Raw genomic sequence first — 26,343 nt, 5'->3', positions numbered from 1 at the left:
ACATTATAGAGAGAGCGGTAGAACACAGAATGGAAGCTTCACAAATAGCTCTGTGTTAGTCAGTGCCTGGTGTAATAGAAGAGCACAAAGGCATGTCCGGTGTGTATCCCCCTCACAGCCACATCGTTAGTGTGGCTCGCCTCCAAGCTACTCCATCACTCTGACCTGTCTGGGTCCAGGACTTCTGCACCCCCCAAATGTCACATTGACGCACACACACCACAGGAGACAGGCAGACCTGTTCATCACTCTCTCTCACACACACACACACACACACACGTGAGCATGCACATACACCAGAGGAGGAGCTATAGGAGGACCGTTTCATTGTAGTGGCTGGAATGGGATACATGGAAGGAAGTCAAACATGTGGAGTCGGGTCCTCTGACATACACACATGATCAAACTAACACAACTATACTACCTACTGTTGAACAATGTGAAACACACTCAACCTATTTTCACTCTGTCACACAGGAGCACGCATACAAACACACTTCCGGAAATACACACAAAAACTCAAAAAGATAGCAATAGGCTTGTAAGTGCTATTCTGAATAAAGGCATCTTTAATTCCACCCTCCAGTAAGGTTATATACTCAATGATAAGACAGAAATTGATGATAAGACAAACGTGTCTAAGACTAGGGCCCCGGGGGATAGCTGTGTTGTCATCTTGAACTGGGGGGTCTGTCTGTCTAGTTTAGCAATGGGATCTGCCTCTCAGTCTCTGAGCCACAGGTGGAATTATGCAGCATGTTGCGTCCATCCAGATGGCTGGGGGAGTATACTGTAGTCTGTAAAAAACATCTAAATGCACTAGGGGAGATTGGAAGAACTTAACTAAAAAACAAATATACAGTGCCTAGTGAAAGTTTACACACCCCTTGAACAGTTGTCACATTTCAATGCCTTAAAATGACATCTAAAATGGGATTACATTCGAATTTTCCCCTACAGATCTATACAACCTTCTTCAATATCAAAGTGAAAGAAAAAGTACATAACATTTTCTAAATGAATAAAGAATTAAAAACAAAGATGTCTTGATTGCATATGTCTTCACACCCCAGAATTAATATTTGGTGGAAGCACCTTTGGCAGCAATTACAGCTGTAAATACTTTCGACTCTTAGGGCAACATATCTCCATTGTTTTTGTCAAAATTGCTCAAGCTCAGTAAATTTTATTGGGAATTATTGATGGACATCAATATTCAAACACTGTCTCTTATTTTTCAAGCAGATTTAAGTCAGGACTGACACTGGACCCCTCAGGACCCCTCAGGACCCCTCCATTCTGGTGTGTCTTTGACATTAACATTTGTGTCCCAGTGAAAAATAAAAGTCTACCCCGGGTTAGGTATTCAGAAAACCGAGGCAGGTTTTCCTGGGCTTTGCTCCTTTCATATCCCCAGTCACTGCCACCACATTACTTGGAAATACAGAGCATTTCACTATGTGATGTATTGTATTTGATTTGACCAAAATCTAAAGTTTTTATTTGAAGCCAAAAAGTGAATTTATTTGCTATGTTGTCTTGCAATATTACGTATGGGCCTTGTTGTAAACATAATGGACGATTTTAAATAGATTTAACACAGGCTTTCTTCTTTTCACTTTTTCCTACAGGCCAGTAATGTGGAGTGAATGCAATGTTGTGAAACTCTGTATTTTCAAGTATTGTGGTGGCAGCATCATGTTATGGGTATGCTTGTCACTGAAATGGACAGGGAGTTTGTCAGGGTCAAAATAAATATGAAAGAAGCAAAGCCCAGCTTAAAAGTTAGAGGAAAATATCAGTCTTCTATATATTTAACCCTGTGATAGAGTTTTATTTTTCAGTGGGACAATTACATACACATTAATGCCAAAGACACACCAGAATGTCTTTCCAAGAGGTCAGTGTTCCTGAGAAGTCCAGTCTCAGTCCTTAATTTAAATCTGCCTGAAAATCAGAGACACAAGGTTTGAACATTGCTGTCCATGAATGATTCCTAACCAAAATTATCTATGCATAGACACTTTACCCCTACCTACATGTACAAATTACCTCGACTAATCTGTACCTCCGCACATTGACTTGGCACCGGTACCCCCTGTATATAGCCTCGTTATTGTTGTTTTATTGTGTTACTTTTTATAATTTTTTACTTTAGTTTATTTGGTTAATAATTTCTTAACTCTTTCTTGAACTGCATTGTTGGTTAAGGGCTTGTAAGTAAGAGTTTCACGGTAAAGTCTACACCTGTTGTATTCGGTGCATGTGACAAATAAAGTTTGATTTGAATTTACTTACCTTGAGCAATTTTAACAAAATCAATTTTCCAGTTTATTTACCCTGTTCAGGAAAATGGTTCGCTCCTACAGACAGTGAGTCACGTGGCCATGGCTTGCTATATAAAACAGGCAGACAGGAATCGAGGCATTCAGTTACTGTTCAATTGAACGTTAGAATGGGCAAAACAAGTGCCCTAATTGACTTTGAGGTACGCAGGACCGTCAGTGCCAGGCGTGCCGATTCCAGTATCTCAGAAACGGCCGATTTCCTGGGATTTTCACGCATTACAGTGTCTAGGGTTTACAGAGAATGGTGCGACATCCAGTCAGTGGCAGTCCTATGGACAAAAACTGCTTGTTAATGAGAAGTCTAAGGAGAATGGCAAGAATCGTGCAAGCTATCAGGCAGGCCACAAACAGGCAAATAACGGTGCAGTACAACAGTGATGTGCAGAACGGCATCCCGGAATGCACAACTCATCGGTCCTTGTCACGGATGGGCTATTGCAGCAGACGACCACTACTAAAAACAGCTAAAAACAAGAAAATGCCATCCAGTGGGCGTGGGCACGCGAGCACAAACACTTGATGATTGAAGAGTGGAAAAACATTGCCTGATCCGACGAATCCCGATTCCTATTGCATCATGCTGATGGCAGAGTCAGGATTTGGCCCCATCCTGTCTGGTGTCAATGTTTTTCTGGCACACATTAGATCCCTTGATACCAATTGAGTAATGTTTCCATGCCCCAGAAAATTCAGGCTGTTCTGGAGACGGGGGGGGGGGTTCGACCCGGTACTAGATGCCTGTACCTAATAAACTGGTGAATGAATAGATGTTGTCCTTATTTACAGCTATAATTGATGCCAAAGGTGCTTCTACCAAGTTTTAACGCTTCATTAGGTGGGAGTTGACCTTTTGTATTTTATTCTTTTTTTTTGTACTGTCTCTATGCATACTCACAAGGCCCTACACACTACGCACACTGATACTCCAACACATACAAACACTCAGTCCATCATTTGCTCTCACACACATGCAGTAATATGCACATACATTTATACTGACTAAACACACACACCCACTCACATACAATCATATACGCTGCTGCTACTCCGTTTATCATATATCCTGATGCCTAGTCACCTTACCCCTATACATACAATAACTACCCCTACCACTCCAGTATCCCTGCACATTGTAAATATGGTACTGGAACTGACCCTGTATATAGATAGTATGCTTAATTACTTCATATTCTATTCAACACGACAATGGGCCTCAGGACCTCAGAATGATCTGTTACCGATCCAACGTTACAGCTGGTTTAGTAACCGTATCAACAACATTTTCTGTAACTTTTTAAAAACAACTGCCATTTTGACCACTACCCCCAACAAGTCAGACATAAACTTACAGCATATGAAATCTTCCTCTAATTTTCAAATCTGAAAACAGAACAGGAATAGCTTCTACCAATCAAGAGGTAGAGCTGTTTTAGTAACCCATCAACTGCTTTCATTAACCTTTTCACCATGTGTGTTCCGCCTCCTCATTAATTCACATAGAAGTAGACCATTTCACTGTTGAGGACAACTTGAGGCTTGATTGAACCAGACAAGCACCTCTCCAGTGTTTCCCCAGATCAAATATGCAGACATTTGCGCTGTCTAGCACAAACTCCGGCACATTTTCTGGCTGGCGCTCGCATTGCCTTCATTGTTGTTTTCCTTACAAATAATAACTTTGACATGTGTGCGTTTCAATCAGTCCCTTATTTTCTGTAAACCGCGTGGTCGTTTCTACTGGAGCATATCGTATGTATGTAAGGAGCATAATGTATTCACTGTTTTATTCACGTGTTCAAGTTCTGGTGACAAATCATGCATTCTAATTCTTGCATAGATTGTAATGATGTGTATGATGTGTGTAAAATACTTTTTTTTGAAGGTTGTACTGATTTTGATGAGCTAATGCTAAGCCATGTGCCAGCTATGTGTGGCACCATGTTTGCTGACATTATACAATGCATTTTGGGTGTCATGTAAACATCTGTCAGACCAAAGATGTTATAACTTAATTAAGTCAATGACATTTCACTCATCTTTCGAGTAAACTTATGGAAGTGAATGAAGTGAATGATCATAGATCACACACCCCTTTCAACATGCATACCGCAAACAGACTAAATCTTTGGTTGACGCGAATAAACAAAAATGGTGGCGTGCACAAATTACCCAGTGTCGCATTACTTTTGATTTTTAGAAAGTGCTTTACTCAATTATTTTGATAAATGGTGAGCTCACCCGTGATGTGATGAATTGTAAATAGTAATTTATATTAGCCAATTCATATTGTGGTTTCTGTCAGCCAAGAGTTAGCCAAATATGACTGCTCTTGTTACGTCAGTCTTTCCTCAGTTAGCGCTAGGACAAATGTAGCCTACACTTTCCGGTTTGGATGATTGCGTTATGCTGTCTCTACTTCTATGAATGTCTGAACATTGCATCCCAAAATACACTGGTCACATTCAGGACATAACTTTGCAAAATGTTTCTGTGAAAAAAACTGTGGCCAGCTCAAACACTGACTGTTGCGTCAGTTGAAACTGGACATTATAAATAAGCGTTCTAATCACATCGGTTTGAGCGTACGCTGCAGGGGCCACTGTAGAATAATCACACCCGTTTGTTGGTATGTGTCAAAGGGTTAAAAATGCAGTAAGTCTTGTCAGAAGCTAGCAGATTCATTACTTACCAACAACAGTAAATTCCAATAGAACTACACCATGTTTTGAAGTTCACTTTCCTTGCTTTGTTTAACAACACTGTTGTGACTTGACTTTAACATTAATCTGAAGACTGTTATTTATCTAATTAACTATGTTTAATTGTCACCCAATTATATTAATAATGTAACAATTAACTAATTAGGATCTGGGGCACCACGAGAGCCGTTCTTTAAAGAGTTACCAACTCCCGAATTAAACTCTAAGGGTGGGTTGCACCAAGATGAATTAACTCTTAAACTGGGTTAAATCAAAGTTTATCTATTAATCTTGTTGGACCAAATTTGAAACCTAGTTTTTGGAGTGTGAAAAAAAAGATTCCCCTTCCTAAAGGAGGGGCTCTGCATGAAGATGGACACTACACTGACAATCATTATTGCAGTGCCGGTTCTGTATAACTTTGGCAGGAGACAAGGAGACAAGCTACCTGAGGAGAATGTAGAAGATGGCCAGGTGCAATATGCTGCCAATGCAAATGGGAATACTATGAGGAAAACAATCCGAGCGTTCTGTACTAACAATAGCAATCAAGCACCCTAGTTAACTTGCTAGCTACTTCCAAACACAAATGACAGAACAGCTCACTGAACATTTCTCGCCCTAGCAAAGCTGGTTAGGCTATTATCTTATCCAGAGTGTTGGTTTCTGCAGCTGTGCTGTCAGATTGTCCGTTCGTAAATTCAGAGCGTTTCGCTCTCGGAGCGTACACTGGCCGATGAGTAGGGTTGATCCGAACGTTCTGACCTCACAACACTAGCTAGGTACACAATAAACCAAAATCCCAACTCATGACGTTACTACCCTGCATGAATCTGCTATCCAACCAGCTATCCAACCAGGTTCAATGTTAGCTAGCTAACATTAGGCTATAGCTAGCCAAGAAAATGGCTCTGAGATACGAATAATAAAATCAAACATGTAACGTTAGCTAGCGAGCCAGCCAGTTAACGTTAGCTAGCTAGCTAGCTAGCTAGCTAGCTAACAGTACACTCTAACTTGAAAGGAAAAGACTTCATGTCAAAATTAGAAACGTGTAATATCTGAAAATGTAGCTAGCTAGACTATCTTACCCATATACATCATGGATGGACATGTCTCCTATCGGATGCCATGGTTGCCCTTAGTTTGAAGATGTAATCCAGAGACAGGTGTTTTTTCCATCTCCTTAGCTATCACACTCGAATTCCACTGATTTCAAAACTCAGTCCTCCAGAAAGTGGAGAGCAACACATGCCGTTTTACTACACGATATGTTAAAAAAATCTGTGTTAGACAGGATTACCTACACATACTGACCAGCTCAAATAGACAGAAGCGTGCTATATGGCAGACCAATCCAAACTCTTCTCTCGGCATGTCCAGCCCACGCATTATCTCAGCCAATCATGGCTAACGGGAAGGTTGCTGGCTTTTTCTGTGGCTAAACCAACTAGGCTCGTAATTTATCAATTGTATTTGTATTTACAGATGGCATACAAGTTCGTTATTAAGGCACATGCCAAAAAACACATTCAGATAATAAAAAAAATCAAGTTTACGTTCAAACGGCTCTCCTGTGAAGTCATAACCCACGACATACGCCGTTTCCTGAAACGGGTCACATATAACATTAGTGTTCTATAGATCACCTCTGTCCATTCCCCACGTTCTATACTGGAAATATTGTTCCAGTATTTGCTTTTGAACGTGTTAGAGTTTCAACGGGAAAAAGGTCTGTTGAGACAAAGCACATTCCTTTGGTGAATTTGGAGAGCGCAGGCCTGGATCTTCTCCCTTGATTTACAACAGGACGTGAGTTGTTAATCCCCACTAGTGCTTTCCTTCCCCCTCTACGGGTGAGAGGGGGTCTGATTGAAGTTATTCATTGCAAACCTGATCTGACCTATTTGGATTCTCATGGACAGTCATGACAACGCTATCATGAATCTAGCAAAGAAGAGTTTTGAGTCAGAGTGCAGTATTTATTTAGCTTCATAGCACAAACGTTTGTTAGCATGTTTCTCACACTGGCTTTAGCCATGGAGGGAGCAAGCCTGCCATAGCTACATGATTTGTGAATCTATTTCGAACCGAACAGCTAACGCGACAGCTAAAATGGCTTTGAAAAAAAAAACAATTTCAGCTAATAAGGAGAGCTATCTACCAAAATAACTACATTATGGCATGACCTGGAATGATACAGAGAAGATTTCTAATGCTTCCCCGGTCTGGACAACCTGGAACAATACAGGAAAGATTTCTAATGCTTCCCCGGTCTGGACGACCTGGAACAATACAGGGAAGATTTCTAATGCTGTCCTCCTTCTCAGGATCGTGTCCCATGCTCTAAATAACTAAACTGGCTAGTTTGCCTGTCTGTAAAGAGAAGGGTGGACTGTACGTTGATCCTGCTGCTCTGATTGGATCAAGCGAAGCGGTCTCCCTTCACTCACTTCCTATTTCACCCGATCACTTCTCATCACACTTCTTTCAGTTTTCACACGCAACTATCGTAGTTTAGACACTGACCACAAAGACTGACCACAACTACTGACCTCAAGCACAAAACTACTGACCTCAAGCACAAAACTACTGACCACAAGTACTGACCACAAAACTATTGAATCACACAACAACACAACTACTGACCACAAAACTCCTGACCACTTCTACTGACCACATCCATACTGTAGGGCCCAAAGAACCTGCAACACCACCACACAACTACTTACCACAACTACTGATCTGGTCTGCACTAGCTCTAGTCCAGCTCTGGTCCTGGGCATAGTTAATTAGCTCGGGTTCGCACTAGCTCTGGTCTAGCTTTGGTCTGAAATATACATTATACAGTGGCAAGAAAAAGTATGTGAACCCTTTGGAATTACCAGGATTTCTGCAAAATTGGTAATCAAATTTGATCTGATCTTCATCTAAGTCACAACAATAGACAAACATAGTGTGCTTAAACTAATAACACACAAATGATTGTATTTTTCTATATTGAATGCATCATTTAAACATTCACAGTGTAGGTTGGGAAAAGTATGTGAACCTCTAGGCTAATAACTTCTCCAAAAGCTAATTGGAGTCAGTAGTCAGGTAAACTGGAGTCCAATCAATGAGACGAGATTGGAGATGTTGGTTAGAGCTCCCTTGCCCTATAAAAAACACAACATTTGAGTTTGTTATTCACAAGAAACATTGCCTGACGTGAACCATGCCTTGAACAAAATATTAAGAATTGTTGACTTGCATAAAGCTGGAAAGGGTTACAAAAGTATCTCTAAAAGCCTTGATGTTCATCAGTCCACGGTAAGACAAACTGTCTATAAATGGAGAAAGTTCAGCACTGTTGCTAATCCCCCTAGGAGTGGCCGTCTTGCAAAGATGACTGCAAGAGCACATCGCTGAATGCTCAATGAGGTTAAGAAGAATCCTAGAGTGTCAGCTAAAGACTTACAGAAATCTCTGGAACATGCTAACATCTCTGTTGACGAGTCTACGATACGTAAAACACTAAACAAGAATGGTGTTCATGGGAGGACACCGCGGAAGAAGCCACTGCTGCCCAAACAAAACATTGCTGCACGTCTAAAGTTTGCAAAAATGCAACTGGATGTTTCACAGCGCTTCTGGCAAAATATTCTGTGGACAGAGGAAACTACAGTTGAGTTGTTTGGAAGGAACACACAACACTTATGTGTGGAGAAAAAAAAGGCACAGCACACCAACATCAAAATCAACCTCTCCACCCTCTCCGAGTTGGGCATCTCCGGCGCGGCCCACGCTTGGATTGCGTCCTACCTGACAGGTCGCTCCTACCAGGTGGCGTGGCGAGAATCTGTCTCCGCACCATGCGCTCTCACCACTGGTGTCCCCCAGGGCTCTGTTCTAGGCCCTCTCCTATTCTCGCTATACACCAAGTCACTTGGCTCTGTCATATCCTCACATGGTCTCTCCTATCATTGCTATGCAGACGACACACAATTAATCTTCTCCTTTCCCCCTTCTGATAACCAGGCGGCGAATCGCATCTCTGCATGTCTGTCAGACATATCAGTGTGGATGACGGATCACCAGCTCAAGCTGAACCTCGGCAAGACGGAGCTGCTCTTCCTCCCGGGGAAGGACTGCCCGTTCCATGATCTCGCCATCACGGTTGACAACTCCCTTGTGTCCTCCTCCCAGAGTGCTAAGAACCTTGGCGTGATCCTGGACAACACCCTGTCGTTCTCCACTAACATCAAGGCGGTGACCCGATCCTGTAGGTTCATGCTCTACAACATTCGCAGAGTACGACCCTGCCTCACACAGGAAGCGGCGCAGGTCCTAATCCAGGCACTTGTCATCTCCCGTCTGGATTACTGCAACTCGCTGTTGGCTGGGCTCCCTGCCTGTGCCATTAAACCCCTACAACTCATCCAGAACGCCGCAGCCCGTCTGGTGTTCAACCTTCCCAAGTTCTCTCACGTCACCCCGCTCCTCCGCTCTCTCCACTGGCTTCCAGTTGAAGCTCGCATCCGCTACAAGACCATGGTGATTGCCTACGGAGCTGTGAAGGGAACGGCACCTCCATACCTTCAGGCTCTGATCAGGCCCTACACCCAAACAAGGGCCCAGCGTTCATCCACCACTGGCCTGCTGGCCCCCTACCTCTGAGGAAGCACAGTTCCCGCTCAGCCCAGTCAAAACTGTTCGCTGCTCTGGCACCCCAATGGTGGAACAAGCTCCCTCACGACGCCAGGACAGCGGAGTCAATCACCACCTTCCGGAGACACCTGAAACCCCACCTCTTTAAGGAATACCTAGGATAGGATAAAGTAATCCTTCTAACCCCCCCCCTTAAAAGATTTAGATGCACTATTGTAAAGTGGTTGTTCCACTGGATATCATAAGGTGAATGCACCATTTTGTAAGTCGCTCTGGATAAGAGCGTCTGCTAAATGACTTAAATGTAAATGTAAATGTAAAATCTCATCCCAACTGCAAAGTATCATGGTTTGGGGCTGCTTTGCTGCCTCAGGGCCTGGACAGCTTGCTATCATTGACAGAAAAATGAATTCCCAAGTTTATCAAGACATTTTGCAGGAGAATGTCAGGCTATCTGTCTGTCAATTGAAGCTTAACAGAAGTTGGGTGACGCAACAGGACAACGACCCAAAACACAGAAGTAAATCAACAACAGAATGGCTTCAACAGAAGAAAATATGCCTTCTGAAGTGGCCCAGTCAGAGTCCTGACCTCAACCCGATTGAGATGCTGTGGCATGACCTCAAGAGAGCAGTTCACACCAGAGACCCCAAGAATATTGCTGAACTGAAACAGTTTTATAAAGAGGAATGGTCCAAAATTCCTCCTGACCGTTGTGCAGGTCTGATCCGCAACTACAGAAAGCGTTTGGTTGAGGTTATTGCTGCCAAAGGAGGGTCAACCAGTTATTAAATCCAAGGGTTCACATACTTTTCCCACCCTGCGCTGTGAATGTTTACACGGTGTGTTCAATCAAAACATGAAACGTATAATTGTTTTTGTGTTATTAGTTTAAGCGGCCTGTGTTTGTCTATTGTTGTGGCCTAGATGAAGAAAAATTATGACCAATTTATGCAGAAATCCAGGTATTTACAAAGGGTTCACATACTTTTTCTTGCCACTGTAGCTACTTAAATGTGCATAAATTAGCATATAATACCAACCAACAATAATTGTAATTCTTGAACCTCACAACTTTCACATGTTCAGTGTATCTCATCCTATCAGCCAACCAATCAATTAATATTTTCATCTACCTACTTTTTCAACTAGTGACATTAATAAGGGATCATAGCTTTCACGTGGTCAGTCTATGTCACTTAAAAAGCAGTTGTTCTCAATGTTTGTTATACTTAGTGTATATCCTCCACAATCACACATCTTATCCTCCCTCCACCACACACAAATAAATATCTCATATCTTTAGGAGGGTCAGTGTGGCGGATGAATCAGAATTAGTTGGGTAACATAGATAATTAAGATGTTTTATTTGCATAATATGCTTATGTGATACTTGTCATATGTGAATGTATCTGTAAAACCATGTGAAGGGATGGCATGATTAATGGGCAACCAATTACTTGTCTCCACAATGTCTGTGCGCAAGTCACTCCCTCCTTTGGCATTGGGGGAAGGTGTATGGCCGTGTCTGGACCATTGCATGTCCTCTTTGATGTTGCACTTATCCTGGGATAGTATATGACCTAGAGGCTCACTCCCCTCAGTGAGCTTGTCCAGGAGTGGAGTCAAGAGGGGGTTTACTTGAGATGGGAGTATCCATTGGGAGTAGCCATTGGATGAGCTAATGGTTCTGTTCTATACCGTACCAGGGAGAGACAGTTCCAGTTTTAGGTAGGAGGACCAGATACTGGTCTATACAATGAACACTGTTCATACAGCAGTTGCTGTCTGCTATGTTTTATAGATATCTTTCATACAAAACTTAACCTTTGAACTGTTCCTAAGATCTGTGGTTTGTCATGTACGTTGAAGGGGTGTATCTTGGCTATAAAAGATCTTTGTACTTTTGTGTAATCACTTTTCAATGGTTCATTAGAGATAGCGCATCATTGAAGGTCAAGTGCTTTTGCAAAAGCATCTTAATTATTAAAGATCTAGTTTTAAGTATAACTCTGACTGGTGTGTGAAATTTGTAACTCTCCTCATTTGGTAATGCAGAAATTAGCCACCACATCAGTCAAAGTGAGTTCTCTCCTCAAGCCTCAGGATTTGTGCTCCTATCCGTGTCATTATACGCTACCAGCTGCTGCTAAAGTTTTTCTGGTTTCCATGGAGGCCCTCAATGAGCTGCAGATTATATGGACTGGTCGGTGGGGGTTAGGCTACTGTTGTTATCATAATTTCTGGGGAGAACAAAGTGCCGAGCTGAATCGTCTTTTCATGGTAATCAGAGTACTGCTCAGACCTGCTCCTTTTTTATCTTCACAGGAACACACTCCGCCATAGCGCTGTGCGGGAAGAACCGCTCCTCCGCTCCGCTCTTCTCGGCGCTCAAAGCATCCTGTCACGCCTTTGATTTCCAGCCCAGCTTCACAATGCTTCTTATCAACCCACAACCCAGCTCCCTCTCTAACACCTAACCTATATCTCCCCCTCTCTGCTACTAGAAGTTTGTCTTCCCGAGGGGGATGTTTTTATTAAATTGGACCAAGATAATTTTGAAAAACGTTTTCATTTTAGTCTTAGCAGACACTCTTATCCAGAGTGACTTACAGGAGCAAATAGGGTTAAGTGCATTGCTCAAGGGCATATCGACAGATTTTTCACCTAGTCGGCTCGGGGATTCAAACCAGCAACCTTTCAGTTGCTGGCCCAACACTCTTAATCGCTAGGCTACCTGCCACCCTAATTGTATTGGCCCCAGCAGTGTAGGTTAGTGTCATAATGGGGGTTCTATCAGAAGTGGATTAGGCACTCCACAGCTACTGCTGACCACTTACCTGCAATAGATTTTAGGACAGAACTGGACAATGGCACAAAGAAATGTGAGGTCACCGACCTAAAAGCAGCTAACGAGGGTTAAACTTCGGTGAATAAATATCACACCTGAAATAAGCCAATCGCTGAAATGACCAAAAGACATTTAAATCATTAGACCTATTAGGATTTGTTATGATGTATGTGCGTACACATGAGTGACATTCTATTGGGCTGTGCACATAATCGCATATCATCCAACTTCACACAGCCATCTCTTCAAAGTTAATTCAAATATTCTCTAATCATAATATTCATACATATATCAATGTGTCTTCTATATGTGATAAGGGGAGAGAGTGACAGTGAGCGGAGGTCGAGAGAGAAATTAAAACATTTGAGAAAAAAAAGACAGTGGGAGAGAAAAAGTGAAGATAGTCAGAAATGTTTGAGAGACAGATGAAGAGAGAATACAGAGATAGAGTGAGTTGGAGGAGGCGGCTCCAGCTTTTCAATGGCAATCTGATGTCACCCTGAAAGCAGCCCTTTGGCTTCCACACATCCAACACTATGAATAATAAATAGGTGCTTCATTCAGCCTCAAAAGACAGAGACAATTCTCCCAGCTGGCTGTTAAACTAAGAGCAGATCCCTCATTTACCAGCTTTTGACAAAAGTCAGAGGAAGGGAAATATGCCATACGTGAATCAGAATCAAAAAATATCCTTCTTGGTTTAAAATGATCATACCCAGACTCTGTTGACATTTCTGAGTGTAACATTTCCTAATTCGTTCTCTCCTCCCATCTCTCTGTACCAGCCCCCCCCCCCTGCTCAAACTGTACTCTCTCTCTCTGCATCCTCTCTTCCCTGTGTCTTTCCTCTCTCTACATCTCTCACTCAAACTCAATGTCCCTCCCTCTCTCCCTCTCTCTTGTCCCTCCCTCTCTCTTGCACAGAGACAGTGGGAGCAGGTCTTATGACAGATTCTAAGCTCGCTTCAATGTCTCCTTAAGCTGTGACATGGAGACCCAAATGAACAAATACATTAACCAAATTACACAGAATGTGTACAAAGACAGAGAATAGAATGCATCCCACACTGTCTCATTATGAGGTAAACACTGCTTTATATCCTACTGAGCCACAGCTAGACATGTAAACTGCTTACAATCATGCAGTGGAGGAAACCCTAACCCTCTGATTACTCATTCTAAACATGATTCATAGTTTTTTTCACAGTATATTTATGATGCAATTCAATCAAGGGGAAAATTAGAAAGCAATGGGAACTTCATTTGCCTAAATTAACATGATTACTTCTCATGGTGTGACTGTCACACTGTGTTACTAAGATTAATGCGCAGGTGTTTTGCTTGTTCACATGAACTACACCTTGAGGTTGTTTTAGTGTTAGGACCTGACCTTGTTGTTGTTGTTAGTGCTGTAAGTGGTGTTGTTATTTGTCAGGGTCAAGTAGTTTATTGTTTCTGGGTCATTTTGGAACCCAAGCATCTATTTGGGCAGTAAAGTGCTCACCTAGTCCACCAGCAACGATGACCCTTCCACCGAGACATCCGGCCGCAAAGTCTGCTCTCTTAACCCTCATCCTGGAGGTTCGGGTTGGTTTGATCCAGATACCTGCAACACACAGAGGTCAGAGGGCAAAGGTCAGAGAGGAGACTGTAACATTAAACACTGTTTGACATAAATATTCCAAAATCCCTTTCCAAGCATCATTAACTACATGTATCCAGCATAAATGTCTAATACAACACAGATGGTTGACCTATTTACAGTGTGGAGGAAAACAGCACCGCTGCTCTAAATCTATATCTGTTTTATGTCTTTCTCTCCTCTCTAACCCTCTCTCCTTGCCCTCTACTCTGCCTGGGTCTTACTCACCACCTCAGTGTTTCCATCATTCCCTGACACTGTTAATATGCCATACCCTCTCTCTATTTGCCGCAAAATCTTTCCTTACTCTGCCCCTGTCTAGCTCTCCCTCTTACTTTCCTCTCTCTCTATCCTCGTTCTCTCCATTTCTCACTCTCTGACCAATTTTATCTCCCCCTCCTCTCTGATCTCTCCCTCTCTTTCAGGTAGATAATGTAGATGAAGACGAACGATACTATAGATAGGGAGGCTGCCTTTGCTAAGCCTGGGGGAGCTCCATGAATCACTCAGCGCAAAGAGGCCATCCCAGGTGCACTCTGCTCTGGCTGCGTCTGGCGACATGTCTGCCCCACAGCAGATTACATTTTCTAAATTTGGGACAGCGTGCCCTCATTCCCTCTTCACCCTCCCCTTTTCTCCTCTCTCCTGCACTGTCGGCTAAAAGCCTGACTTCAAGCGCTCCATCTTCTCTCCGTGCCAGGTCTGTCCAGTCAGGGAGAGGACAGAACTGTTCAGGTGGATGAGACACCATTTACTTCAGTGGTTTAGTCACAGCAGCAAAGTCTGTGGCCTCAGGCAACTCTTGAACTTTCCCTGAGAGCTCAGCAGCTCACAATAGGAGGCAAAGAGAAAACCCAACACCTCTCTATATGACAAATCAAGCTCTCTGTATGTGAGAAACCAGAACACTCCAAGGTCCAGGCAAATGACTGTTACCAGAGTATATGCAGCCCAATCATAACTGTCATAACAAAAAGCGATATAGTTAAACAAAAACACTGGATTTGGAATAATGGACAGGAAGAAAATGTGTCACTAATGTTCTTATTTATTATATCCCAGAATGTACAGTTCAGATTCTTTCCCTATAGCCATTGCTCCAAAGCGCACCCTGTGAGCTTAGAACAGACACTGTTGTTGCTAATTTGCGTTCTCCAAAACGAATTGAACACTCTTAATGAGCCTTCAGCACTTGGAGGAGTAGCCAACAAAACAACTAGGAAGTCAATAAAGGATGATACTAAGGTACGGAGCGAGGAGGGTAGGAATAAGGGAGGAGGTAGATAACAAGAGAGAGAGCATGGGTCGCATTGATGAGAGAGGAAGGGAGAAGGAGAAATATGCACTGAGTGTACAAAACATTAGGAACACTTTCCTAATATTGAGTTGCACCCCGTTGCCCTCAGAACAGCCTCAGTTCGTCAGGGCATGGACTCTACAACGTGTCGAAAACATTCCACCGGGATGCTGGCCCATTGACTCCAACGCTTCCCACAGTTGTGTCAAGTTGGATGGATGTCCTTTATGTGGTGGACCATTCTTGATACACACGGGAAACTGCTGAGCGTGAAGAACCCAGCAGCGTTGCAGTTCCTGACACACTCAAACCGGTGTGCCTGGCACCTACTCTCATACCCTGTTCAAAGGCACTTCAATCTTTTGTCTAGCCCATTCACCCTCTGAATGGTACACATACACAATCCAAGTCTCAATTGTCTCAAGGCTTAAAAATCCTTCTTTAACCTATCTCCTCCCCTTCATCTACACTGATTGAAGTGGATTTAACAAGTGACATCAATAAGGGATCATAGCTTCACCTGGATTCACCTGGTCAGTCTACAATACATCACCAAAAGTATGTGGATGCCTGTCTATATCATGGAAAGAGCAGGTGTTCCTAATGTTATGTTTTTTTTAGGGAGGGATAAATTGCCACATGCAGAGAAAGACACACGCACGAACACACAAACACACACACACACATATATATACACTACCGGTCAAAAGTTTTAGAACACCTACTCATTCAAGGGTTTTTCTTTATTTTGACTATTTTCGAGAATAGAATAGTAGTGAAGACATGAAACTGAAAATAACACATATGGAATCATGTCGTAACCAAGAAAGTGTTAAACAAATCAAAATATATTTTATATTTGAGATTCTTCAAATAGCTACCCTTTGCCTTGATGACAGCTTTGCACACTCTTGGCATTCTCTCAACCAGCTTCACCTGGAATGCTTTTCCAATAGTCTTGAAGGAGTTCCCACATATGCTGAGCACTTGTTGGCTGCTTTTCCTTCATTCTGCGGTCCGACTCATCCCAAACCATCTCAATTTGGTTGAGCTCGAGGGATTGTGGAGGCCAGGAGATCGGATGCAGCACTCCATCAATTTCCTTCTTGATAAAATAGACCCTACACAGCCTGGAGGTGTTGGGTCATCGTCCTGTTGAAAAAGAGATGATAGTCCCACTAAGCCCAAACCAGATGGGGTGGCGTATCGCTGCAGAATGCTGTGGTAGCTATGCTGGTTAAGTGCGCCTTGAATTCTAAATAAATCACAGACAGTGTCACCAGCAAAGCACCCCCACACTATAACACCTCCTTCTCCATGCTTTCCGATGGGAAATACACTTGTGGAGATCATCCGTTCATCCACAGCGTGTCTCACAAAGACACGGCGGTTGGAACCAAAAATCTCCAATTTGGACTCCAGACAAAATAACAAATTTCCACCGGTCTAATGTCCATTGCTCGTGTTTCTTGGCCCAAGTAAGTCTCTTCCTCTTATAGGTGTCCTTTAGTAGTGGTTTCTTTGCAGCAATTTGACCATGAAGGCCTGATTCACACAGTCTCCTCTGAACAGTTGATGTTGAGATGTGTCTGTTACTTGAACTCTGTGAAGCATTTTTTTGGGCTGCAATTTCTGAGGCTGGAAACTAATTAACCTATCCTCTGCAACAGAGGTAACTCTGGGTCTTCCATTCCTTTGGCGGTTCTCATGAGAGCCAGTTTCATCATAGCGCTTGATGGTTTTGCGACTGCACTTGAAGAAACTTTCAAAGTTCTTGACATTTTCCGCATTGACTGACCTTCATGTCTTAAAGTAATGATGGACTGTCGTTTCTCTTTGCTTATTTGAGCTGTTCTTGCCATAATATGGACTTGGTCTTATACCAAATAGGGCTACCTTGCCCCTACCTTGTCACAACACAACTGATTGGCTCAAACCTATTGAGAAGGAAAGAAATTCCACAAATTAAGAAGGTAAACCTGTTAATTGAAATGCATTCCAAGTGACTACCTCATCAAGCTGGTTGAGAGAATGCCAAGAGTGTGCAAAGCTGTCATCAAGGCAAAGGGTGGCTATCTGAAGAATCTAAAATAAAATATATTTTGATTTGTTTAACACCTTTTTGGTTAGTACATGATTCCATATGTGTTATTTCATTGTTTTGGTGTCTTCACTATTATTTTACAATGTAGAAAATAGTAAAAATAAAGAAAAACCTTTCAATTAGCAGGTGTTCTAAAACTTTTGACCAGTAGAGCACATCTCTATCTACAACCTTGACCTTCACTTGGTTGGGTCCATCACGTCTCTAGTGCACACACACACACACACACACACACACAGCAGGCAAGCTGGCTGTACAGTGTAATGGAAGAGGGCAGTCACAGAGTGGCCAGAGCAATTTCCGCCCCAGAGGGGGAGAAGCAGAGCGGCCAGCGGCTCAATAACAGATAAGCTTATTGGAACAGATTGGTTTTTCAGCACAGGCAAATGGAGGCAAGATAACATGTAAAAATAGACAGAGGGAAAAAAAGTGAGGCAGTTTAGGAAGCAGGCACAACTTCCCCTGCTATCTGCAGATAAATTGCCATGGCCATTTCTTCTCCCACACAGTGTTTCTGTGCCCAGGGCTCTCTTAGAAGATGCTCTCTGTCTGCAGCTCTACTGTTATGATGTATAGGATGATAACTACAGCACAGAGGCTGGCCAATGACATACTGGAACTATCTGCCAGTGGACTCTGTCTAAAACTTACTGACACACATTGATGGTTTGAGGTTCTAATTCAATCAAGTACAGGCTCCTTGTTGGTTTGACAATCTTAAGCCCCGAGACTTTGTTTCTGGTGTGTTGTTGCCTTTCACACACACACACACACACACACACACACACACACACACACACACACACACACACACACACACACACACACAGTTGACTGACAGGTGGGTTAGGCAGAGAACAGTGCCCCAGCTGGAGTATAGAAGCCGTGTGTTTATTTAAAGCCCAGAATCAATCCTCTCTCTCTTTCACACACTACCACTTCTGACTCCAATCACCTCGCTCAATAACCCACAGCCTACCTCTCTCTCTCACCCACCGCAGCATCTCCTGCCACATACCCTGACATCTCCCCAACGGGAGGATGCAATATTCCTCTCCACTACATTTCCAATGACATCAAGCGGCCGGGAGTGGAAAGGAAAATATATAGCCTAGTAAATGCAATCCCTCCATGTGGTCCCATTCACTGAGTCTCTGGAGGAGCAGAATGTGCTGTCAGAGGAATTATGGGAAAAGGATCCCTATCTTGTTCGAGATGTGAAAATTAAGCCTATTACTGAGCAGAACAGTACTTTTTGACATACGGCGGGCGATATGGCATTGAGGTCCACGTTGGTCTCCTTTGTGCCATCCATTCTCCAGATTGTCTGCTCCGTCTACTGACTGACAGGAGTGTATTCATGATGACATACAGTACAGCCAGGCCCTCATTAAAAATACACATAGATCTATACAGTCTGTCTGTCTGTGTCAGAGTCATGTTTGAATCTCAGGTCCTCCCTCCGACACGCCTGATGGATAAATATAGTCTGTTAATCAGGTCCACTCTCACACACACAGACACACACACACAGACACACACACAGCCAGGGTCTCAGGTTTGATTAATTGCGTTCTGAGATTAATTACAAAGATCAATGCGATAATCCACAGGTCTCATGAGGCGAGAGGGACTGTATAGAAGCCCACTCCGAAATGCCATACTCACACGCTGCCACGCTTAGCTTCCTACTGTGTGTGTGGCTGTGTAGTAGATGTACTGTATGTGTGTGGCTGTGTAGTAGATGTACTGTATGTGTGTGGCTGTGTAGTAGATGTACTGTATGAGAGTGGCTGTGTAATAGATGTACTGTATGAGTGTGGCTGTGTAATAGATGTACTGTATGAGTGTGGCTGTGTAGTAGATGTACTGTATGAGTGTGGCTGTGTAGTAGATGTACTGTATGAGTGTGGCTGTGTAATAGATGTACTGTATGAGTGTGGCTGTGTAGTAGATGTACTGTATGAGTGTGGCTGTGTAGTAGATGTACTGTATGAGTGTGGCTGTGTAGTAGATGTACTGTATGAGTGTGGCTGTGTAGTAGATGTACTGTATGAGTGTGGCTGCGTAGTAGATGTACTGTATGAGTGTGGCTGTGTAGTAGATGTACTGTATGAGTGTGGCTGCGTAGTAGATGTACTGTATGTGTGTGGCTGCGTAATAGATGTGTGTGGCTGTGCTTGTGTTGTCCCTCTCATGCTGTGAGAAATGCGGTGGAGATGAGACAAGGTCCTGGACTGTTCTACTCTCCGTTATAGCTAATGGATGAAATCACACATGGATGAAATCACCCTCCTCCTCCCAGCTCCTCCGCCACTTTACACCGCTTATTACAGCTCAGTCACCAGCCTGCCCTCAGAGAGAGAGAGAGAGAGAGAGAGACACAGACAGACAGACAGACAGACAGACAGACAGACAGACAGACAGACAGACAGACAGACAGACAGACAGACAGACAGACAGACAGACAGACAGACAGACAGACAGACAGACAGACAGACAGACAGACAGACAGACAGACAGACAGACAGACAGACAGACAGACAGACAGACAGACAGACAGACAGACAGACAGACAGACAGACAGACAGACAGACAGACAGACAGACAGAGGGATTCAAGTTCATGGGGTTTTAAGTGAGAGGAAAGGTAAATAGAAGGAGAATTGTTTGACAGAAGAAGAGAGGAGGAGATGGCTAAGAGGGGTGACATCAGTGGAGTGGTGAGAGAGCGGCGAGGTGTTACTGACAAAATGTGAATGTATTTTTGATGGCATCATTGGACACAACCGTAACATGCTTTTACAATACAAAGAGCGTGTCAGTGTGTGAATACAGCACAAAGGAAACACAAGTTGTGTATGAACAGTACTATTACAGAGACAGCCGGACCATAATATCTAAATAAACAGGGGTGAAAACAGATATCCAAACACACTAGGTTACATTCCCAAAGTCTGTCAGTGGACATGATCAACTCTAATACAGGCAATTAGAGTTGGAAATGAGGCCTGTTGTTTGATTCTGCAGTGCTTTGTCACTGGGCTGAATAGTGAAATAAGGCACAGTCACACGCGCTAGGGAGGTAGCATAGGAATAAAACCCACAGATAGCTTACTTACAGCTAGCCTCAGCCCGTGAAACACACCCCATAATCTACTGTACAGTCCCTGTTCATTACCCTGAGCCCCAGAGAAACCATATCAATTCTGCCTTGCTGGCTGAATCTACATACAAAAATTAAGACAAATAGGTAGTTTAATACGAGAGATAGACTACTAGAAGTGCCCTAGCTTTACGCACAAAAAGCGTATTTATTTCAAATTTCGTGCACAAATTTGTTTACATCCCTGTTAGTGAGCATTTCTCCATTGCCAAGATAATCCATCGACCTGACAGGTGTGGCATATCAACAAGCAGATTAAACAGCATGATCATTACACAGGTGCACCTTGTGCTGGGAAAAATAAAAGGCCACTCTAAAATGTGCAGTTTTGTCACACAACACAATGCTACAGATGTCTCAAGTTTTGAGGAAGCGTGCAATTGGCATGCTGACTGCAGGAATGTTCACCAGGGCTGTTGCCAGAGAATTGAAAGTTCATGTCTCAACCACAAGCTGCCTCCAATGTTGTTTTAGAGAATTTGGCAGCACGTCTAATCGGCCTCGCAACCGCAGACCATGCCAGCCCAGGACCTCCACATCCGGCTTCTTCACCTGCGGGATCGTCTGAGACCAGCCACCTGGACAGCTGATGAAACTGTGGGTTTGCACAACCGAAGAATTTCTGCACAAACTGTCAGAATCCGTAGCAAGGAAGCTCATCTGCATGCTCGTCGTACTCACCAGGGTCTTGACCTGACTGCAGTTCGGTGTCGCAAACGACTTCAGTAGGCAAATGATCACCTTTGAAGGCAGCTGGCACACTGGAGAAATGTGCTCTTCACAGATGAATCCCGGTTTCAATTGTACCGGGCAGATGGCAGACCGTGTGTATGGCGTTGTGTGGGCGAGCGGTTTGCTGATGTCGATGTTTTGGACAGAGTGCCCCATGGTGGTGGTGGGGTTATGGTATGGGCAGGCATAAGCTACGGACAACAAACACAATTGTATTTTATCAATGTCAATTTCAATGCACAGCGATACCGTGGCGAGTCCTGAGGCCCATTGTTGTGCCCTTCATCCACCACCAGCACCTCATGTTTCAGCATGATAATGCACGGCCCCATGTTGCAAGGACCTGTACACAGGTCCTTGCAACATGCTTAAAATGCTTAAAATGCTTAAAATGCTTAAAAAGCTTAAAATGTCCCAGTTCTTCCATGGCCAGCAATCTCTACTCACCAGACATGTCACCCATTGAACATGTTTGGGATGCTCTGGATCAACGTGTACGACAGCGTGTTCCAGTTTCCGCCAATATAAAGCAACTTCGCACAGCCAATGAAGAGGAGTGGGACAACATTCCACAGGCCAGAATCAACAGCCTGATCAACTGTATGCGAAGAAGATGTGTCACGCTGCATGAGGCAAATGGTGGTCACACCAGATACTGACTGGTTTTCTGATCCACGCTCCTACCTTTTACTTAAGGTATCTGTGATCAACAGATGCATATCTGTATTCTCAGTCATGTGAAATCCATAGATTAAGAGCTAATGAATTCATTTCAATTGACTGACTTGCTTATATGAACTTTAACTCAGTAAAATCTTTGAAATTGTTGCATGTTGCGTTTATACTTTTACCCAGTGTATTTTATTAGTGGAGTGCTGGAGAATGGAGGATGTTGACAGACCTCTATCTAGAACCTTGACCTTCTCTTGGTTGGATCCATCACATCTCTACAGATGAAGAGAGAAGATGTAGAAGGAACCAGAGAATGACTGGTCTGGGCCCATAGCAACAAAGCATCTACCTTTTAAATCATAATTTATAATATTACATGAACAGATCCAAGATCAGCTTTGTGGATACAGGCCCTGGTCTGGTCTGGTGAAGCGCTGTGATTGCTGCAGAGTGAATGTGAACGTTAGCTAAACGAGACAGGGCCAGCCAGACCCTGCTGCTGTTGACTCATCTCAGTCAAACTGCTGTGGGCTCCTAGAATATAGTACAGGATGCATACCTAGCTACCGTAATTCAGACTGCTGTCTACTGCCCAATTTCCTTTAGGAGGCCATTGGATTTAGCTGAACTGAACATGATTTCTGACCCCTAGATAATGCTTCTGTAGTCTACACACATCACTGTTCTTTCACTCCCCCCTACTTGCTTCAGTCATGGAAACATTTGACCGCCAGTGCAATGCTCTGTTTGAATATAAATCAGGCCATCGGTTCCATTATCATCGTGGCGGAAGAAAACCCATGCTGCAGGGAGTATTTACCCTGTTTGGATGCAGCGTGCCACAATGCAGGTTTACTCGAGTCAATTACTTTTCATCACAGGATTTTTCATTAAAGCAGTCAAATGACTTGTTAAACATGTATCAACATAATTATCATTATCAAGACGCACAGGGAGCATAGTTAATCGTTTTAATTGAAATACAATTCCGCACTAAACTACCTCGAGGAATTTCCACTATTCAGTTGGTGGGAAAGAAATGGTTATAATAATCTGTGAAATTTTCTCAGTCAGAACAACTCTCACGTTCTATCTAAAATATGTTCTTATGATTATAATCTCATTATCACCATTGGGAGTTAACCATGAGACTGAAAGCTGAATAACAAGTATTGATTTCCAGTGAAAATGTCAGCTTCAGAGTCATTTTTCTATTTATTATTTTCACGTCCCATAATTCATTTCAGTTCATTAGTGTGTAATCTGCTTCTCTGTATTATCGGTGAATGGGCATCATGCTGTGAATACTGTATCAGTAGCAACAGATGGAAGGGAGAAATGGAAAGCTATGGAATGTGATTGAGGTTTTGGATTCAGGTTATGTTCTTTGCAGGCCTATATACACTACAAACAAACAGTAGTCGAGAAAGAAAGAAAGAAAGAAAGAAAGAAAGAAAGAAAGAAAGAAAGAAAGAAAGAAAGAAAGAAAGAAAGAAAGAAAGAAAGAAAGAAAGAAAGAAAGAGGAAGTCAGTTTGAGAAGAGATAAAACGGTCCCTGGTGACATTAGGGTTTTTCTGTTGGAAGATCAAAGAGAGGTGACTTTGATTGACCGGTCGTCTCTAGGTAACAGCTCTGTCTGAGGGTGGCGCTACCCCATCATGCACCACCAATTGAACTTTGAGAGTAAACGGTAACTTTGAGGAACCTTTGATTGATAGGAGGGAGACTGGTTCATTTTCTGATTGACAGAGGCATAGAGACCAGCTCCATTTTGATTTAGTGATGACTTCTGCTCAGATCTAATCTCTTTATATTTCAGATAAGCCTTTTCTTTACTGGAGGCTTTTTTGATCAAACTAGTGGGGAATGAGGAGGTTAGAAACTAGTGTTGGATCATGAGGTGCGGTACCACCTCAAAAGGCAGCCAGTATACAACAGAACATCCTATTTTCTAAGATCTAGAACATAGAATCTATGTAGATCAACCCCTCCCTCCATCGCATCCCATAAGCCCCCCCCCAAGCCTATTCAGCCCCCACACAAACAGAAGTGTAGACTCACCAGGGACATAGTACGATTTGTGTAGGCCTCTAAGCCCTGTTTGAACCAAAGGCCTACTCTCATCCCCCTACTCTGCCCTAAGCACCATAACCTACACTAATCACATTAACAGCTGGCTTTCAGTGAGAGAGGAGGGAAGGAAGTGCATTAAAGGTGGTAGAGACAAATACAAACACAGAAAGTAACAGACCCAGATAGGGCATGATATTGAGTGGTATAAAGGGTGTACAGTGTACTCAGCTACTCTGGTAAAAGTTATTGATTGATCAATTAGCCAGTAGCCATTAAAGTTTGTCAGTACCTCTCCCTGATCACATCAGAGGGGAAGGGAAGGGAAGTGTGATGAAGTTGGCCGTTACCTCGTGCACATAAGGCTTCTTGAAGTCAGAAACAGATCCTCAACATTTTGAATTTGTCAATAAATAGATAAATATAGGTTAAAATCAGGCTAAGAGCTAAAATGCTGAAATAACGATTAAAATATCATAAAATCCAGCAAAGATGCTCTCCTCTATCCTTGCGTCCAACTAACGCCTTCTTATTTAACAGCAGTTGGCATCCTATATGTTGCATTACCACCCCCAACTGAACTATAGTATAGATCCATTACACTGTGATATAAAAGGGGAGCCGGGAAAAATAAAAATTATACATATATTTTGAATTACCCTACCAACTAACCCTATACTCATTAAAACCTTATTCTACTTCTTTAACCTGTTGGGGCTACAGGTTAGCAATGAACCCCGAGTCGGGATTGCTAACAAGGCTGGAAATTCAAAACATCAAAAATCTAATAATTTCAATTTCTCAAACAATCAACTATTTTACACAATTTAAATGATAAACATCTCCTTAATCTAACCACATTGTTCGATTTTCAAAGAGGCTTTACGGCAAAAGCATAAAGTTAGATTATGTTAGGACAGTACATAGCCACAAAAGTACAAACATCCATTTTCAATTCAAGGTCAGGCGTCACCAAAAGCAGAAACCAGCTAGAATTATGCACTAACTTTTGTCAATCTCCATCAGATGACACTCCTAGGACATTATGTTATACAATACATGCATTTTTTGTTCCATCAAGTTCATATTTATATCCAAAAACAGCATTTTACAGTAGCGTGAAATTCAGATTTTTTTCTTCTCTGAAATGCTTCCGGTGAACATAACAAAATTACTATTCGAAAACATTGGTCAATTATAATATTGTCATTCAAAGAATAATATATTATCATCTCGTAATTGCTACCGAATGGCCAGATCTCAAAATAACTTTACTGGGAAATCATATTTTGCAATAAACGGGGTGCTATGCTAAGAACAACAGGCTATGCTATACAGTTAGCGTCATCTAAAATCGATAATAACATTGTAAATATCCCCTTACCTTTGATTATCTCCATCAGAAGGCAGGAATCCCAGGTCCGGAAGGCATCCCAGGTCCGGAACAAATGTGGTTTCTTTTGACAAAGTTCATAATTTATGTCCAAATAACACCAAGTACTTAGCGTTCATTATGCTCCCACAAAACGTGGTGGGGGGAGTGTAAAATCACGCCGAAAAGCTAAAAAAACCTAGTAAATAATCTATTTAGGTCCGTTCAAACATGTCAAATGTTGTTTAGCATTAATCTTTTGGTCCATTTTTAACGTTAAACATCAGTAATATTTTCACACAACCTATCCTATGTCTAGATAAACAATGAAGACAAACTCACGCTTCTCAGATTTATGCGCAGGCGCAAAAAAATGAAGTGATGACATGTCAACTTCCTTGGATTCTAATTTGCTCTCTGTTTATCATAGACGCTTCAAACAACTTTATAAAGATCGTTGACATCTAGCGGAAGCCGTAGGTGTTGCGAAATGAATCCTTTCTCACTATGGTATCTATAAAACAATGACACTAAATAGTACAGTCACAAAATTCAAATTTTTTTTAATCTATTTTTCACAGGTTTTTGCCTGCAATATGAGTTTTGTTATACTTACAGACACCATTCAAACTGTTTTAGAAAATTCAGAGTGTTTTCTATCCGAATGTGTTAATAATATGCATATCCTAGCTTCTGAGTTGGTGTAGGAGGCAGTTAAAAATGGGCACATATTTTTTTCA

General features: G+C 42.5%; 1 protein-coding gene across 2 annotated transcripts in view; it reads right to left on the bottom strand.

Moving 5' to 3' along the window:
- LOC106572099 (kelch domain-containing protein 8B) overlaps positions 1 to 26,343 on the bottom strand; it is a 45,390-nt gene that overhangs the window by 3,349 nt on the left and 15,698 nt on the right. For both annotated transcript variants that reach the window (XR_001321059.2, XM_014145928.2), the window contains exon 3: positions 14,053 to 14,154. Coding sequence is in view for 1 of the 2 variants with exons in the window: in XM_014145928.2 (XP_014001403.2) it covers positions 14,053 to 14,154 (102 nt within the window). In the remaining variant the exon portion in view is untranslated. The remainder of the gene's footprint in view (positions 1 to 14,052; positions 14,155 to 26,343) is intronic.

This window comes from Salmo salar, chromosome ssa15, assembly GCF_905237065.1.
Source record: "Salmo salar chromosome ssa15, Ssal_v3.1, whole genome shotgun sequence".
Classification (NCBI taxonomy): Eukaryota; Metazoa; Chordata; class Actinopteri; order Salmoniformes; family Salmonidae; genus Salmo; species Salmo salar.
Note: the sequence above shows the minus strand (reverse complement) of the source record. Positions and strands in the feature narration are given on the sequence as shown.